Source organism: Geotrypetes seraphini, chromosome 1 (assembly GCF_902459505.1).
Source record: "Geotrypetes seraphini chromosome 1, aGeoSer1.1, whole genome shotgun sequence".
Lineage (NCBI taxonomy): Eukaryota > Metazoa > Chordata > Amphibia > Gymnophiona > Dermophiidae > Geotrypetes > Geotrypetes seraphini.
Genome location: NC_047084.1, coordinates 328,270,569 through 328,288,876, shown reverse-complemented (window position 1 = coordinate 328,288,876; position 18,308 = coordinate 328,270,569). Strand labels below are relative to the sequence as shown.

Here is an 18,308-nt window from a genome sequence, read left to right as displayed (position 1 = left end):
GCGAAGAAGCAGTAGACGTTATCAGAAGACTGAAGCCTTCTGAAACCTTGCAATTGATCCTGAGGGTTTAAACAAAATAATTATACACAGTTCAAAAGCCTTGTTGAATGCTTGGCCTAAGGAGACACAGGGCTAGATTCACAAAGCAAACCGATCGTGTACCGATCAGTTTGCGACCCCTTTGCGACCTGATTTCCCTCCGGCCCGATTCACTAACCTCTCCTGCGATCCACTTCCGATCTGCACATGCAAATGAGGGGAACGGCATGCAAAGAAGGCAGGGGCCCGATTCACAAAACAAATTTGGGACACCGATTGGGCTGGCTGATCAAGAGAAGAAGCGACTGCTGGGGACCAGTCACACATGACTCTGCCGACTCTCCTGCTCTGTTGCCACCCTGCACTCTGCCCCGATCTTCCAGCCATGCCTGATCTTAGCTATCAGTCTTGGGTTTTTTGGGGGGGGGTTTTCTGCAAGCAACAAAATGGAAGCCTGTCAAGTCCCAATCTTCCAGCCCTGCTTTCTCCCCCATGTCCTCTCTGCTCTGAGCCCTGGATCTCTGCCACTTTCCCTGCAGTGCGAGCCCACGGGTTTAAAGTAGGGCTGCATGCCCTGAAAAAAAAAAATGGACACAAAACGCATGCGGAGACCATCTGCAGGAAAAGTAGATGGTCTGCACACGTGTCAGGATCGCACACTAGCGATCCATGCGAGCAGAGGGGGGCGTTCCTCCGATCGCCCTCATTTCAATATTTGGCTGTTGTGAATTGATCAGGACTGCTGGAATCGGCCCCGGATCGGATCTGGAAGTCAGGTTAGTGAATCTAGCCCAAACTGTCTTGACAGGACATTGTATGTGAATGTTAACAGCCTCACCTTCTGTTTGCTGTCTTGACCTTCAGTGCTAGATATTTACATTTCGGTATGAGCCTCTACTGCTAGAGAGACTTCTCTCCAAGGTACTCAACCACCTTTCTCCTACCTTTCTGTGTATGTGATATCTTTTATTTTCTCTGTACTCTACCTGCCCCACCTTTCCTGTCTTGGCCTCTTTTAGGCTACCACTAGGTGCAGCTCCAAGTTGTGTACTGAAGATGGTATATTTAAAATAAGACTGAGAATCTGTATAATGTGAGATGTTAACATCTGATCCCCTGACTGCATTAGGCTCCAGGTAAGCCAGGAAGAACGAACCTCCAGGTCAAAGAGATAAAGCCATATCCCAGTTCATTCAGTGGGTCAGAGATTCACTTAGGGCTAGAGGTGTGTGAAACATTTGAGATGAAAGTTTGTCTGGATCAATTTCTAGACTGTTTCAACAGGCTGAGCCCTGCCTCTAGGTGGCCTACACATCTTCCTAGGGCAGTAGCATCTGGGGAACGGAGAGAAGGTGGCAGTAGAGCAGCACTGGCAAAGCCAACAAGACAGAGGGCAGCGGCTCAAGGTCAGCTGGGACCTACCTCATCTGATTGCTTCATAGGATAGAACACTGCAGCCCTGAAATGTGTGCTGTGCCCCCAAAGGCCTTGCACTTCATTCTGGGAATGAAGATAGGGTGGTGGCGATGAGGAGAAAGGAGGAAATGAGGTGATATTAGATGTGGCAGCAAAGGAGAGGGAAGGAGAGGTGCTAGAAATTACAAAGTAGGGAAAAGAGATGAACATAAGAAGTGAAGAGAAAGAGAAAAGATGGACATGGCAGGGAGGTGGGAGAAAGAGATGAAGATGGTGAGGGGAAGAGAAGGGAGGGAAAAAAAGATGCTGGACATGGTGGGGGAGAGGAGGAAAGAAAATGTTGGATACTTGGGGAAGGGGTGCATGGCTGAAGGTTCAACTAGGGTGTTTGGCTTTTTATTATATATTTGTCTGATTTTCCTCAGGCTTACTGGGAAAATTTGTTGCAATTTCTCCTGCAATTCTGGGGAATATTAAACCAGATTCACCATATGTTCACCAAGATGTGTGAATCCACATTGAATCTGGCAGCTACAGACCCCTTGAGTTGGGTCAATCTGCTCAAACTCCAATTCCCAGGTATCAGCACCCTGAATTTGTCGTTAGGTATCCTCTTAGTATATTGTAAGAATGCTCTTTGCTTAGAAATTACACCAAAATGTAGCTTTTTAGTTTAATTTTTGAAACTATAAAAAAGAGCATCACATTTTTATCTAGAATCTTAGCATGTTTTCTAGAACAACAGTATGTAAGCACTTTCAGAACTTCTAGCAATTCTGACGGTACTCTTTTTGTTTTTGCTCTCTAAACAAAGAGTTCAGTGGCTGGTTAAAAGCTTCAATGAGCATGGTTAAAGCACATACAGTAACTTTGCAGTAGAAAACAGATCACACTAATACCTGAAAAGACTTCTGAATGCTCAGTTAAGGTAGTTTACACAAGGCCCTGAATAAAGAGTCCAATAAATTGACCATCATTACATTTATCTAATCTACGTGATGAAGTTATAACTCTGCTTTGGACAAAAAAAATAAGAAAACAAAATCTAAACAGACGTAAATCTTGCAATACAGAAAAACTGCTCCCAGGCTAGAGAGTTACTTCAGCGAAGAAAAAGTTAGCAACCTAACATAAGAAGCCCATGTCAACAATATATTAGTCTTTGCTGTGTGATATGACTCGCATACGAACACGTAGCACCACTGGTTTACTTTTCATTATACTGCCACACTAAAGTCTCTCTGGACTGCTGAGGAGCTGTTTTTTTTCCCCCATCAAAATGGAATGGGAGAGATACTTAAAAAAAAAAACCCCAGCATCTTGTTCCCTCAAGTCTACTAAGCATTCTCTTAGTATATCAGTAAGAGTGCACGTTGCTTAGAATTACACCAAAATGTAGCTTTTTATGAGAAAGAAAATGTATAGTGAAATTCATCATCTTGTCTCCTTAAAAATCTGCAAAAAAGATATCCAGCTGACATAGATGGGTGTGTCTTAGATATTTTAAAGTGGTACACTTTGTTGCCAGAATGCACTCTCCTACTGAAAAAAAGAGAGGGAGGTTCTCTTTTATTTGCACAGCCCCATTCTCTCTATTCTGTTGTATATCTTTCTCATAAGGGGAAGCTACTTAAATGTGCTGCAGTATCTGTTCATAGTTATTCATTAATTTGCTCTTTCTGACACTAGATGGCAGCATGCAAAAATCAGGCGCAAAGCAGACCTGCTTATAGGTCATTTTTCCAATAACAGCAAAGGCAACATTTTTTTAACAGCTCTGGGGGCTAAAGGAATGTCACATTTCTTTTTCTTTTTTTTTTACACAACATCATTTTTTTTTTCAACTTTGCAGTACACTACACAGCCGTAGATAACTATTGGTCAGATTGAAACTATCTAAAAAAAAAAAAAAATACCCACTATCTTAAAAATGTTTTGCTCTATACAACTGCTTGCCTTAAATTTCCTAGCTCTTATCTGGATTAATTTATTGTCTTGAGGTTAAAAAAGATGTTGGAAAGCCCCTTTTACCCCCCCTCCCGATGAAACCTGAAACAAGAGAATGAAAAGTGGCTTGTCCAAAGTGCACAGGAAGGAAGGTTTGGCATCAGCACCCCCACCCCAAGAGCTTTGGGAATGGCTGATCAAACAGAAAAGCAAACATAAATAATGAAATTGCTCTAACTATCCAGCTGAGCCCCCCCCCCCCCCCCAGCCAGAGACACAGCTCCTGTGAAGAAGGCAAACACAAAATAGTCTTCTGGAACCAGAGAAATATCATAAAGGACAATACTAAGATAATAACTGATTAGATCTGCACAGTTCCCATTCCATCCATTTGCATATGTAGGACACAAACACACATAAAGAAAGTAAGAAAGGCATTGCTTTAAAGACTGCGAGTCCTCTAACCTCCCCATCCCCAATCCATGATGCTTGTGCAGGTGGGGGGGGGGGAAGAGTCATTCTTTTGAGCTTTGGTATGGCATGGGGAAATCCCCCAAATCCTCAGTCATGTCTTGTAGGCAGTCAGCCTGCGCCTCTCCTCCTCCCCGGCATCTCGTGGCACACCTGGAATCTGGGCGGCACACTAGTATTGCACACAGTTTGTGATACACTGTTCTTTAGTTTACATAACTTATGTTGTGAGTAATCATTAGTGCTAGGACAGAGAAATAATGAAGCACTGGGAAGCTCTTTAAAATGTATTAAATGTTCCCTACATTACTGTCCTTAAGGCCCAGATTCTCTAAACGGCGTCATTTTTTTAGGCGCTTAAGCTGGTGCTGTACGGCGCCCAACACCACTGTAGGCGTGGCTAATGCCAGAAGTGGTGTTAGGCACTGTGGTGCACCTATGGAGGCGCAAATCGCGTCAAAGGCAGGCACCAGAAATGTAGGTCTGGAAAAACCCTGGCCTACTTGTTCGGCGCCTACCTTTGCTGGAGACGCAGTTCTCTAAATGGGGCCGTTGTGTGATTGACATGCCATTGGCAGCCGCAATTTAAGGTAGCCCACTGACAACAGCACTGGCTAGAGAATCCAGTGCTACCACTGCCCTCCTCTTTGCCCGGTGAGTGCTTGCTTTCTACATAGTTTGGACATTTGTTACAGGACAGACATTTAAAAAAGCAATTCTGTGTGGGCGGCCATGGGCATTCCTATAAGTTACGTGCACTGTTATAGAATACACTTAATCCATATATGATTTTAGTCATGAGAACAAGTGCTATGTGTATTTTATAAACTGTGCCTAACTTGCAATGCAGTTTATAGAATAATACTAAGCATGGTTTTTCATCGGCATGGATTTTTTTGGGGTGCCATATATAGAATTAGTTCCAATGGTGCCCATCTGGTCTTTATAAAGTAGCTTCAATCTAGTCATCTACCTAGGTGACTAGTTACAAAATTACTCTCCGAGGAAGCTGAAGCATCGATTTCAATGGGCAGAATCAGGGACTACAAATCCCAGACTGCTTTGGAATGCAAGTTCAGAACTAGGACTGGCCAAAACCTCTTCCTCTTACAACTGGATAACATAGCAAACGATAAGCATTATTGAATAAACCCCAAAACATTGGGTCATATTGTTTTCTATCAAAATAAAAATGCTGTTTAGCTGTCTTGCCTAGTAAAGTAGAAACAGCAATGCCACTGGGACTCAGGCACATCTCATTTGGATATATCTACATTTGCTCCAACAAGGAAACCAGAGCTGGAAAAGGTCTCCAAGGCTACCTCTGAATTAACCACGCTTGAGTGTCTCCTAATGACTGATTAGCCCCTGAGCTTTTGTCTGGTTTAATTTTCCTGGTCAGCAGCATGTAAGATAGGGAAGGTTATGGACCCCAGATCTAAATAGCAAGGCTTAGAAAACCCAACTTGTCTCACAAAGAAAAGAAAAGCTTGCAAGAGTGCTGATAAATACTAATCAATATAACAAGCCAGTCTCTTACCACTCCAAACTGTATACTGTTTACAATGTTTTAAAGGACAGTGTTTCGAATCAGGAGGCAAACCCAAAATTCCAGTCCTTCCCAGAACGCTACATCTCCATTTCACTATTTGCTAGAGGCACAGGGAGAGCTAAGTTTTCCTTCTTAGCACCCAGGCTTATTTGGTGTCCAGATCTGGGGAACAGAAAAATGGCAGGAGGATTATCTCAGACTCGATGCATTAATCCATTCACTAGAGATTGCTTTCTGACACAGCCACACACTGTCCACAGCTTTGACGCAGATGGCTTAGACAAAAGAAAAAATATATATATATATATATCTATAAAGAATTATGAGACAGAGTGCTCAACTCCTGCCCATTATCTGATGTAAACAGCGTCCATAGGAACTGGGATTGTTACGAAGGTTTATCCACATATCTGGATAGCAATAAAAAGCGTTTCCTAGGAAACTGTAAAATCCTGTACCAAACGGTGTACAGCCAAGCGGAGAGGAACAGTAGGAGGAGTAACAATTTTCAAGCTACAGCTTTGCATGAGATTGTTTTGTTTTTAGATCTTGTGGTAATGTACAAGAAAAGTGTATACGAAAATCAAAGAGATTTTTTTTTGTGTGTGTGTGTTCATTTGTTTTCTTTTTTGTTAATATGTCTATGAATTTCATTGGCCTCTACTAATTCATTCATACTTGGCAAGACAATGGCTCTTGCAACATCTCAATCCCTTCTTTCTTCTTGCGCTCTTGGGATTCCATCAATATTTGTCTTCTGATGACAAAGAATCGACAGTCTCGTGTCTTCCCATTTCTTCCAAGACCGCAGCTAGAAGGCTCAGGTTCCCATCTGGGAAATTCTGGGCTTCCCAAAGATCCAGGATCACACCAGTAGGGCTGGCTTTCGTGGCAAAGTAGTTTAGGTACCTGTGGAGAGTTTTGAAAAGTGACCCATGAGCAAGTGCAGTAATCAAACATTGCCTGACCATTTTTCTTTACACATGTTCCTTTGATGAACTTGGAGGTAAATGGCATGGGGACAGAATTTGTTCCCGTCCCCACGGTTAACCGCAGGAAATCATCCCCTTGTCATTCTTTAAGGAGAGAGGGAGGAATCAGAGAATGAATGGGCACAGCCACTGACCCTCAAGCCTTGCATTGAAGAATGCTGGTGTAGATGGACTGAGGTTGAGACAGACAGTCTTTGGTATCTAGAGCAGATATTGTGATATCATAATGCCTCATTCCACCAATGGCTATGATCCAACCTCATCAGTGATGTCACAATGGCTTCACTGTCCTATACTTTGCTCACATGAGAATCAATGAATGGGCACAGCCACTGATCCTCAAGTCTTGCATTAAAGAATGCTGATGTAGAAGGACTGAGGCTGAGATAGACATTATAGAATGACACGTGATGTTTACCCACGGTTATCCACAGGGATGTTGACGGGTCAAATCTGTCCCCGTGGTATTTGGAGGCAAGTGTCAGTTGAAGCAACCACATTGATATTCAAACTAGGTCTGGGTTAAACCTTCCTTGTGTATATATCAGAATGTTTGTCAGTGAAAAAAAATTGCTTATAGGCCTCTGAGGGTTTGTAGATGTACTGTTTGGTTGCTTATTGGGCTGCAAAACAGATTTCCTTCTTGATCTGATTCTAATGCATGCACAATTAACATGATAGTGTTTTCAGCTACCTGTGGGCCTGGTTCACTGAAAACTTTTGCACACCATGATTGTGAGGAAAATTTCAAATTTTCACAAGTTGAAAAGATGCAGGTTCTAGGAACATGGAGCAATTAAAGGTTCAGGTTCATGTCCATTCCTTACGTTATGAGCATTCTTTTTTTAAATTACATTTGGACATTTAGCATTGATTACATTATTTTGATATTGATTTGGACTATGGTAGAGATTTTATGGATATATATGGAGATATTTGGACTATGGTAGAGATATTATGACCAGTACTGGTGATTTTTCCCAGGGTTCTTTAACATACCCTAGGTTCCTGCAATAATTCACTGAGGTCTTCGTCTCCACTTTTTTCATCAGTTTTTTTTTTAATCACATGATTATATTTTGAATTTGGGAGACATCCGATTGGTTTATTTCTTCACATTACAGGTTGGATGTTTATTAATATTTTATGAAATGCTATCAATGCAATGACTAAGCCAGATGGATTAAAAAATAAGAGGAAAAAATAACCAGTTGGTTGTAAATGAAAGTTTATGGAGTCACAAGCAAAGGAGGAAGGGGAATATCCCAGGCCCAAAATAAAAATGGTTTGGATTGGGGGGAGGAGGGGACACTCATTTTCTTTACGTGTCCAGCAATAGTCTGCCAATCAAACAGATGCTAGCTCCTACCTGTCCAACATCAGCTTGTGTGCTAGCATCCTCCAGTCATGGCCTCTTGTCTGAGGGGCATCAAGGCTGCTGCAGAGCTTTTGCCGGATGGGAAGGGGAATGCTGAATGTACTGGGTCCGACTATGGTAGTGATGGAACTCGCTGAATCCATGAGGGGGAAGGGAATTATGTCACTAGGCTCCTGTGTAAAAACACAAAAAAACCCAAAGCAGAACACAAATTATCAGTCAAAACAAATATAATCCATAGTCAACCAAAAAGAAATGTTGTTTTTCTTTGAGACATGCAAAGATAAAAAGCTATTACTCTTGGCACAGAGGAATAGCTGATTACTAGCCAGCTGAAAGGAACAGAAATATTTATAGCTGACTTAGCAGAGGCTACAGATTTATTGGTCCCTGTTGAAGCTCAGGCTGTATGGGAAAGCTGGAGCTGAGCTCATTAAAGCCATCCTAATATGATCATTCAGGAGACAGAATGAAAGTGCTTGCTGAGAAACAGCGGAAGAAGAGAGCTGGAGGAAAAGAGTGGGCACAGAGAGGACTACAGCACTGATGTATACAACCTCTTCTGCATATTACGTGTCCCTTTGTGTAAAACAAAAATATGGAATCAAACATAGAAGTATGGAAAAGAGAGACTTCATTCTTTGCTTCTTCATTTTTATTATCCATACATATTCTTTTACTCCCCCCACCTCATGCCCCTTGCCTCGAATTTCACTACTATACATCAGCAGACATATATAGGGCAATTCTATAACCTAAGTACCCACACTGATGCTTGTGTTACTCATACAAATGTTTAGACCAGACATGGGCAACTCCGGTCCTCGAGGGCGGAATCCAATCAGGTTTTCAGGATTTCCCCAATGAATATGCATGAGATCTATTTGCATGCTCTGCTTTCAATGCATATTCATTGGGGAAATCCTGAAAACCCGATTGGATTCCGGCCCTCGAGGACCAGAGTTGCCCATGTCTGGTTTAGACTAATGAATTTTGCAATAACACAGTCTATATATTCCACAAGGGTCCTCAATCAACACTATAACTCAAATGGTAGCATAACTTTACCACCATTAGAATACCCTTATGCATTCAACACTTTTAGCAGGTTCAAGGATCCTCAGCGGCACCACTTGGAGCTCAATAACATTTCATTGCTCCAAGCTTTATGTGTCTACTCGTTATCGGGTCCTGTTATTATATTTAAATACTCAAGTCATATTCTTCACTCTTGCATTTTTTAGAATTTTTTAAATTTTAGTCAACTTAAATAATGTTTAAAAGCTGAGTGGTCTTATGTGCTGGCGGTATATTATTGGGGGGGGGGGTATTCCTTGATAAAGCTATTTACAGCGAAACATGTCGGTATGACATTCCCCTTGCCAGAGACCACATGAAAAAGCTAAGTAACAGCTTTTAAACATTATTTAAGTTGACTAAAATTTAAAAAATTCTAAAAAATGCAAGAGTGAAGAATATGACTTGAGTAAATTTCAAAAAGTCTGGGGACCGTTAACAGATTTCTGTAATGAATGATTAACTTTTCCCATGATAAGATATTTGAATAGAGGGGAATGGGGTGGGATTTATTTTTGATTATTACATACTATATCAATATTTGAATGAATTTACAATAAAGTTGATTTTATGTATTATTGATTGGGAGGGAGGGAGGGGTGGGGGATTATTATATTCAATAAGAATTATATAAATTTAGATTTCTTGCATAATATTATAACTTTATATAATATTAATTTTCTAAAGAAATGTTAAATTTAATGTTAATATATGAGTTAATCAAGTGTGTATATTCAAGTTTCTAATGAGTTTATTTGGAACACTTGTTGTAACATAAGAAAATGAATAAAGATTTATAAAAAAAAAAAAGTTGACTAAAATTTAAAAAATTCTAAAAAATGCAAGAGTGAAGAATATGACTTGAGTATTTAAATATAATAACAGGACCCGATGACGAGTAGACACATAAAGCTTGGAGCAATGAAATGTTATTGAGCTCCAAGTGGTGCCGCTGAGGATCCTTGAACCTGCTAAAAGTGTTGAATGCATAAGGGTGTTCTAATGGTGGTAAAGTTATGCTACCATTTGAGTTATAGTGTGGTTTAGACTAATGGCATATATACATGTAATTATCCCAGGACAAGCAGGCAGCATATTCTTTACGCATGGGTGACGTCACCGACGGAGCCCACGGTACGGACCTTTTTACTAGAAAGTTCTAGTTGGCCGCACCGCGCGTGCGCGAGTGCCTTCCCGCCCGACGGAGGAGTGCGTGGTCCCCAGTTTTTTCGTTTCCGCGGAGCGAAGAAGACGTGTGTTTTTCAACGTTGTTGAAATCCTCCTTTTGCCTTCCCGCTCGCGTTCTTTTTTCGGTTTTTTCACCTTCGGGTGCTTTTTTCTTTCAATTAAAAAAAAAAAAAAAAATTTCCCTTTCTTTTTGCTTTATTTTTCGTTCCTGCCCCGGCGGGGCCTGTTGGCACGATCCAGGCCTCGGGGTTTGATTTTGCGGAGGCCGTATTCCCATTCATGCCCCCGCAGCCCGGTTTTAAGAAGTGCCAGCGGTGTGCACGCCCGATCTCCCTCACTGACCCACACAACTGGTGCTTACAGTGCTTGGGACCGGAACATCGGGCGGACTCCTGCACCCGCTGTGCCACTCTTAAAAAACGCACTTTGAAGAATCGTCAAATCCAACAAAATCTACTTTTCGGCACCGGCCAGATTATGGATTCGACCTCTTCATCTGCGGCACCGTCGAAGTCGACACCGACCACTTCGACACCGCCTGAGTCGACATCGGCGCCTCCGGCGCCAGGTAAGCCGGCTAAGAAGCCTTCCACCCTTGAGCGCCCTCCCACCTCGGGGACGGCACCAGTCCTTTCGGCTCCACGCCGAGCCAAAAAACGCTCCACTCCGATTTCGGTGAGTGCCTCGTCATCGGCCCCCTCATCGCCGGAGTGTAGAGCGGCACCCATGGAACCAAAGAAGAAAAAAGTGGTTCCGGTGCCTCCCCTGGACGACCGCATTGCGGCCATCCTCCAGGACCAGTTGCAGGAACAACTCCACAAGCAACTTAAGCAGCTCTTACCCTCTATCTTGGCACCGCTGCTCTCGGTACCAGACCGGCCCGAGCCCCACACCGTCCAACCGGTATCCACGCCATCGGTACCTATGGACTCCTCCATGCCCATTCTCTCGGCACCACATATCCATTCCCATGCCGAGACTATGGCCTTGACGACGACCGATCCTCCTCGGGACCGGGCAGGGCACCGGTCTCCCCACGACTCTGACCGGCACCGTACTTCCCGGGACCGAGACAGACACAGGTCTACATCACCCGGTAACGTCTCGGTACGCTCAGGCAAATCTTTGTCTAAAACTCACCATGCCGAGCCTTCCACTCCAGTCTCTCGACACGCACATACCGATGTCAGAGACCCGGACCTATGGGAACAATCCCCTACCGGTACCGAGGAGGATGCATCGTCGTCGGACGAAGAGCCTTCGGCACCCGATACCGCATCTAAACCTGAACAATCTTCCTTCTCCAAATTTCTCAGGGAGTTGTCGGGTGCTTTGTCGTTGCCACTGGAATCTGACTCTAAGAAGTCACAAGCTTTCCTGGAGGCATTAGATTTTGATCAACCTCCCAAAGAGTTCCTGAAGTTGCCCGTGCATGATATCTTACGGGAAACTTTTTATAAAAATTGGGAGAACCCGCTGACTGTTCCTGGGGCCCCCCGTAAATTAGACAGCCTCTATAGGGTTATACCAATCCCAGGATTTGATAAACCCCAACTCCCTCATGAGTCTCTCCTGGTGGAGTCCACTTTAAAAAAGACTCAGGGCTCCAATGTCTATGCCTCCACCCCTCCTGGCAGAGAGGGCAAAACTATGGACAAGTTTGGCAAGCGACTCTATCAGAATGCCATGCTTGCCAACAGGGCGAACAACTACTCGTTCCATTTTTCCTTCTACCTCAAACATCTGGTAATGCAACGCTCCGCCATGCAAAAGTACATGCCAGAACATAAAGTCCCACTTTTCCAACAGCATGTCTCCAGCCTGCTTCAATTAAGAAAATTTATGGTGCGCTCTATCTATGACTCTTTTGAGCTCACCTCCCGTGCATCTGCCATCGCCGTGGCCATGCGCCGCCTAGCCTGGCTCAGGGTCTCTGATCTGGACGTCAACCATCAAGACCGATTAGCCAATGCCCCATGCCTTGGTGATGAATTGTTCGGAGAGTCCCTGGATACCACCACGCAAAAACTCTCTGCCCATGAGACCAGATGGGACACTCTCATTAAACCTAAGAAAAAGGCTCCACCTGCTCGTCCTTACAGGCCACCGACCTCATACCAGCGCAGGTTCTCCGCTAGGCCGCTCAATCCACCTCCACAGCAACCTAGGCGGGCCCGCCAACACCAGCACGCCCAGGCTCGTGCCCAGTCTAACCAACCGGCCAAGGCTCTTCCTCCTGCCAAACCTTCTCAGCCCTTTTGACTCCTCTCTCCAGGGCTTAGCCAGTCTTCCACCCTCATTGCCTCTTCCTCAGCCAATCGGAGGCAGGCTCCGCATCTTCGTCAGCCGTTGGGAGGTCATCACATCGGACCAGTGGGTCCTAAACATCATCCGCCACGGCTACTCTCTCAACTTCCAGACTCTTCCACCAGACAATCCTCCCGTAGAGTCTGCTTCTCTTTCAACTCAAACCCCCCTCCTCCTGAGGGAGGTCCAATCCCTCCTTCTACTCAATGCCATCGAAGAAGTACCTCTGGAACAAAGGGGCCGGGGATTCTACTCCCGTTACTTTCTAGTTCCAAAAAAGACAGGAGACCTACGTCCCATCCTCGACCTCCGGGACCTCAACAAGTGTCTCGTCAAGGAGAAGTTCAGAATGCTCTCCCTTGCCACACTGTACCCTCATCTCTCTCGGAACGACTGGCTATGTTCCCTGGACCTCAAGGAGGCCTACACTCACATCCCAATCAATCCATCCTCACGTCGCTATCTACGATTCCAGGTGCACCATCGACACTATCAGTACAAAGTGCTACCTTTTGGCCTGGCCTCATCACCCAGAGTGTTCACCAAATGCCTCATTGTGGCGGCGGCGTTCCTCCGGTCTCACAACCTCCAGGTGTTTCCCTACTTGGACGATTGGTTGGTGAAAGCACCTACGTCTCCACTTGTGCTACAAGCCACTCATCATACCATCTCTCTCCTCCATCTTCTGGGGTTCGAGATCAACTACCCCAAGTCGCATCTGCTTCCCACACAGCGACTTCAGTTCATCGGAGCGGTTCTCGACACCACCCTAATGAGGGCGTTTCTCCCCTCCGATCGTCAGCGAACTCTGCTCCACCTGTGTCGTCAGGTGCTCCTTCATCACTCCATTTCTGCCAGACAAATGATGGTCCTTCTGGGCCACATGGCCTCGACGGTGCATGTGCTTCCCCTGGCACGACTCCACCTCAGGACACCTCAATGGACTCTGGCCAACCAGTGGTCACAGACCTCGAATCTTCTTTCTCATCCCATCTCTGTGACATCGTCTCTTCAGCGATCTCTACAATGGTGGTTGGACTCCTCAAATCTTTCCAGGGGCCTTCTTTTTCATCTGCCCCCGCATTCCATGATCATCACCACGGATGCCTCCCCCTATGCATGGGGAGCTCACCTGGGGGACCTTCGCACCCAAGGTCTTTGGACCCCGCAGGAGCGCCTTCATCACATCAATTTCCTGGAACTACGAGCCATGTTCTATGCTCTCAAGGCCTTCCAGCACCTTCTTTGCCCTCAGGTTCTGCTCCTGTGCACGGACAACCAAGTTGCCATGTACTACATCAACAAACAGGGCGGCACCGGATCTCGCCTCCTTTGCCAGGAGGCTCTTCGCATTTGGACCTGGGCCACGGCCCGCAGTCTCTTCCTCAAGGCTGTCTACATCCAGGGCGAGCAGAACTCCCTGGCCGACAATCTCAGCCGCATCCTTCAACCTCACGAGTGGACTTTGGATCCTCCCACGCTCCACTCCATCTTTGCTCGCTGGGGCACTCCGCAGGTGGACCTATTCGCAGCTCCTCACAACCATCAGCTGCCCCAGTTCTGCTCCAGACTCTTCTCTCCTCATCGTCTGGCCCCGGATGCATTCCTTCTCGACTGGACGGATCGGTTCCTCTATGCCTTTCCTCCGCTACCTCTGATGTTGCGGACTTTATCCAAACTCCGCAGGGACGGAGCCACCATGATCCTCATAGCTCCCCGGTGGCCGCGTCAACACTGGTTCTCCCTTCTACTTCAGCTCAGCTCCAAGGAGCCCATTCCTCTACCTGTGTTTCCTACTCTACTTACACAGCAGCATCAGTCTCTACTACATCCCAATCTGTCTTCGCTCCACCTGACAGCTTGGTTTCTCTCGGGCTGACCTCTTCAGGAAATCTGTCTCAGCCTGTACGTCTCATTCTGGACGCCTCCAGGAAACCGGCCACCCTCCAATGTTACCATCAGAAGTGGACCAGGTTCTCCTCTTGGTGCCTCCGTCATCATCATAATCCCACCTCTTTAGCGGTGGAAACTGTCCTGGACTACTTACTCTCCCTGTCCAACGCAGGCCTCAAGTCTACCTCAATCAGAGTCCATCTCAGTGCCATCACGGCATTTCATGAGCCTGTCCTAGGAAAACCCCTCACGGCTCACCCTCTGGTTTCCCGATTCATGAGGGGCCTCTTCAACATCAAACCACCTCTGAAGCCTCCTCCGGTCGTCTGGGACCTGAATGTGGTTTTGTCTGCCCTCATGAAACCTCCCTTTGAGCCACTTGCCACAACTTCGCTCAAATTTCTGACTTGGAAGGTTCTTTTCCTCATTGCCGTCACCTCTGCCAGGAGGGTTAGTGAGCTTCATGCACTGGTTGCCGATCCACCGTTCACTATTTTTCACCATGACAAGGTGGTTCTACGCACCCATCCAAAGTTCCTTCCAAAGGTGGTCTCAGCTTTTCACCTCAACCAGTCCATTGTGTTGCCTGTTTTCTTCCCGAAACCTCATTCACATCCCGGAGAACAGGCATTGCACAGTCTTGACTGCAAACGTGCCCTGGCTTACTATCTTGATCGTACAAGGGCTCACCGCTTGTCCCCTCAGCTCTTCCTGACCTTCGACCCGAATCGTTTGGGTCGACCGGTCTCTAAACGGACGCTATCCAACTGGCTTGCAGCTTGCATCGCGTTCTGTTACGCTCGGGCCGGTCTGTCACTGGACGGTGCTGTCACGGCCCACAGGGTAAGAACTATGGCCGCTTCTGTTGCTTTCCTCCGTTCCACGCCCATTGAGGAAATCTGCAAGGCGGCCACCTGGTCCTCAGTTCACACATTCACTACTCACTACTGTCTGGATGCTTTCTCCAGACGGGATGGGCACTTCGGCCAATCTGTACTTCAGAATTTGTTTTCCTAATGGCCAACCATCCCTCCTCCCTCTTTGTTAGCTTGGAGGTCACCCATGCGTAAAGAATATGCTGCCTGCTTGTCCTGGGATAAAGCACAGTTACTTACCGTAACAGGTGTTATCCAGGGACAGCAGGCAGATATTCTTACGTCCCACCCACCTCCCCGGGTTGGCTTCTTAGCTGGCTTATACTAACTGGGGACCACGCACTCCTCCGTCGGGCGGGAAGGCACTCGCGCACGCGCGGTGCGGCCAACTAGAACTTTCTAGTAAAAAGGTCCGTACCGTGGGCTCCGTCGGTGACGTCACCCATGCGTAAAGAATATCTGCCTGCTGTCCCTGGATAACACCTGTTACGGTAAGTAACTGTGCTTTGTGTGCATGCGGGTATAAATGCAAAAATTCTGCATACATGCTCTTCTGTACATACATGCTAAACTTACTTAGTGTGTATTAGCATGAAGATATATATGGGGCAGAGCATGAACAGGACACGGGTGTGGCTCCCACTTGCATACATAACTTATAACAATGTTCCTCAAATCCAATTCTTGAGGATCCACAACCCAGCCTGGTTTTCAGGATTTCTACAATGAATACTATATGTATGAGATCTATTTGCATGCCATAGAAGTGAATACAAATAGATCTCATACATATACATTGTGGAAATCCTGAAAAACCACTCTGTATTGTGGGCCAAAAGGACTAGATTTGAGAACCCCTGACTTGCAAAATACAGTTCTCAGAGCTGCCCTGCGGACCTCCAGCCGGTCAGGTTTTCAGGATATCCCTAATAAATATGCCTGAAATTTGCATATAATGGAGGTGACATCCACGCAAATCAGTCTCATGCATATTCAAGAGGAAGCTGCATCATACACTCTCATATTTTGTATGCATATTCATTAAAGATGTCCTGAAAACCCTTGGAGGTCTCCCAGGACAGGTTTGAGAATCACTGATGTAAGTCATGTATGACCCGACACACTTAGGCTTTGTACTTGTACTTAGGGTTATCAGATGCTAATTAAATAGAATCTGGACCCATAGCCATGCCCTCATGCCCGCCCAGTTCTGCCCAGCACTGTCCTATTACACCCATGTCACACCCAGCACCAGCCCCATCCCTCAACCTGTTTTTGTCAGTTAGGAGGGCATCCGCGCATGCGCAGTTGCAGCATATGACATCACTACATTGCATCTGCACATGTGCGAATGCCCTCCTGACACGGTCCCAAAGAATGAGCTTTTCAAAACCCGAACAAACTGCCGGGTTTTGAAAAGCCATCCAGATGGCCAGACATGCCTTCTAAAAAGAAGACATGTCTGGGTAAATCCAAATGTCTGGCAACCCTACTTATACCAGCTCTATGGGTGGTGAAAGTGCAGGCATCTAGATGTTAGTTCCACTGATATTGGGTTACACTAGTATTCTGTAGCAGAACCTAGGTGCCTAGGTTACTTTATAGCAAGAGTGCGATCGACCAGTAGATCGCGAAGGCAGTGCGAGTTGATTGCAGAGCCCATCCTGGGCTCCGTGAAAGACTCGCATTGCCTTCGCATTCTACCTGCCGTAAAGAGAACGCAGAAGCGCCGGACCGAGCAGCCTTCCCCACCCGATGTCAATTCTGACGTCGGAGAGGAAGTTCCAGAACGTTAGAATTGACGTTGGGTGGGGAAGGCTGCTCGGCCTGGCACTCCTGCGTCCTCTTTACGGAGTCAGGAAGCAGGGAGAGCAGAACTCGATGGCAGTGGCTTGGGGGCCTGTTCCCCAATGGCGGTGGCAATGGCTTGGGGGAGGGCAAGGAAAAAGAAAGAAAGGGTGCAAGCAGGGAGACAGAAAGAAAGGGGGACAGAAAGAAAGAAAGGGGGTATGGAGAGAGAAAGACAGGCAGAAAGAAAGAAAGGGGGCATGGAGAGAGAAAGACAGACAGAAAGAAAGGGGGCATGGAGAAAGAAAGACAGACAAACAGAAAGAAAGAAGGGGCATGGAGAAAGAAAGAAAGGGGAAAGGGCAGGGAGAGGGGAAAAAAAAGTTGGGGGAGGGAATGAGGTCTAGAGGAGAGGAAGCATTCAGGAGGCTGAAAGAAGGGAAGAAATATTGGATGCACAGTCAGAAGAAGAAAGTGCAACCAGAGACTCATGAAATCACCAGACAACAAAGGTAGGAAAAAATGATTTTATTTTCAATTTAGTGATCAAAATGTGTCTGTTTTGAGAATTTATATCTGCTGTCTATATTTTGCACTATGGCCCCCTTTTACTAAACCCCAATAGTGTTTTTTAGCGCAGGGAACCTATGAGCATTGAGAGCAGTGCAGGACATTCAGCGCTGCTCCCTTGCTAAAAACCGCTATCGCAGTTTAGTAAAAAGGGAGGAGGTGACAATGCATAAAGTCATCTGCCTTGACCTCTTTGAAAAAACCCCAGAATGTAAATAATTAACATTTTCTCTGCGTACAGTGTGCTTTGTGTTTTTTAAAAAATTTTATTGTTGGTAGATCATTTTGAGTTGGTCATTTTAAAAGTAGCTCGCAAGCCCAAAAAGTGTCGGCACCCCTGCTTTATAGAATGGATTCCAACCATCCACTCTCAGGGGACCTAAATGTTATAGAATTGCTTCCATAGGGACAGGGGTGAGAAAACCATAAAGGACAAAAAGTTTTGGTTCAGTTTTGTTTTGTTTCATCCCCCCAAATTCTGGACATTTCTTTTTGCTCATTTTACAAATTCATTTTAACACCATATTTGTAGGTTAACATGTTAAATCGATTTAGTGTGCACCAAATTTTTTATGGCAACCTAATAAATGCACATCCCTGCTGGCTATAATAAAGGATTCTTCCCATTTTGTCTAAAGGGAAAATGATTCATAGAAAATGATGATAGATAAAGACCATATGGCCTACAAATTCTGCCCATCCACACTAACTGCTAATCTCTACTATGTCTTCCTCTCCCTCAGAGATCTTTTGAGCTTGACCCATGCTTTCTTGAATTCAGTCTACCCACATATCTACCACCCTTTTCAGAAAGA

General features: G+C 45.5%; 1 protein-coding gene across 3 annotated transcripts in view; it reads right to left on the bottom strand.

The window, feature by feature from the left end:
- Positions 1-301: 301 nt before the first annotated feature.
- Positions 302-18,308, bottom strand: part of UNC5C (unc-5 netrin receptor C) — a 700,386-nt gene continuing 682,379 nt past the window's right edge. For all 3 annotated transcript variants that reach the window (XM_033957834.1, XM_033957824.1, XM_033957818.1), the window contains exons 16-17: positions 7,787-7,968; positions 302-6,334 (exon numbers count right to left, since the gene is read on the bottom strand). In XM_033957834.1, the coding sequence (XP_033813725.1) occupies positions 6,169-6,334; positions 7,787-7,968 (348 nt within the window). In that variant the 3' untranslated portion in view covers positions 302-6,168. The remainder of the gene's footprint in view (positions 6,335-7,786; positions 7,969-18,308) is intronic.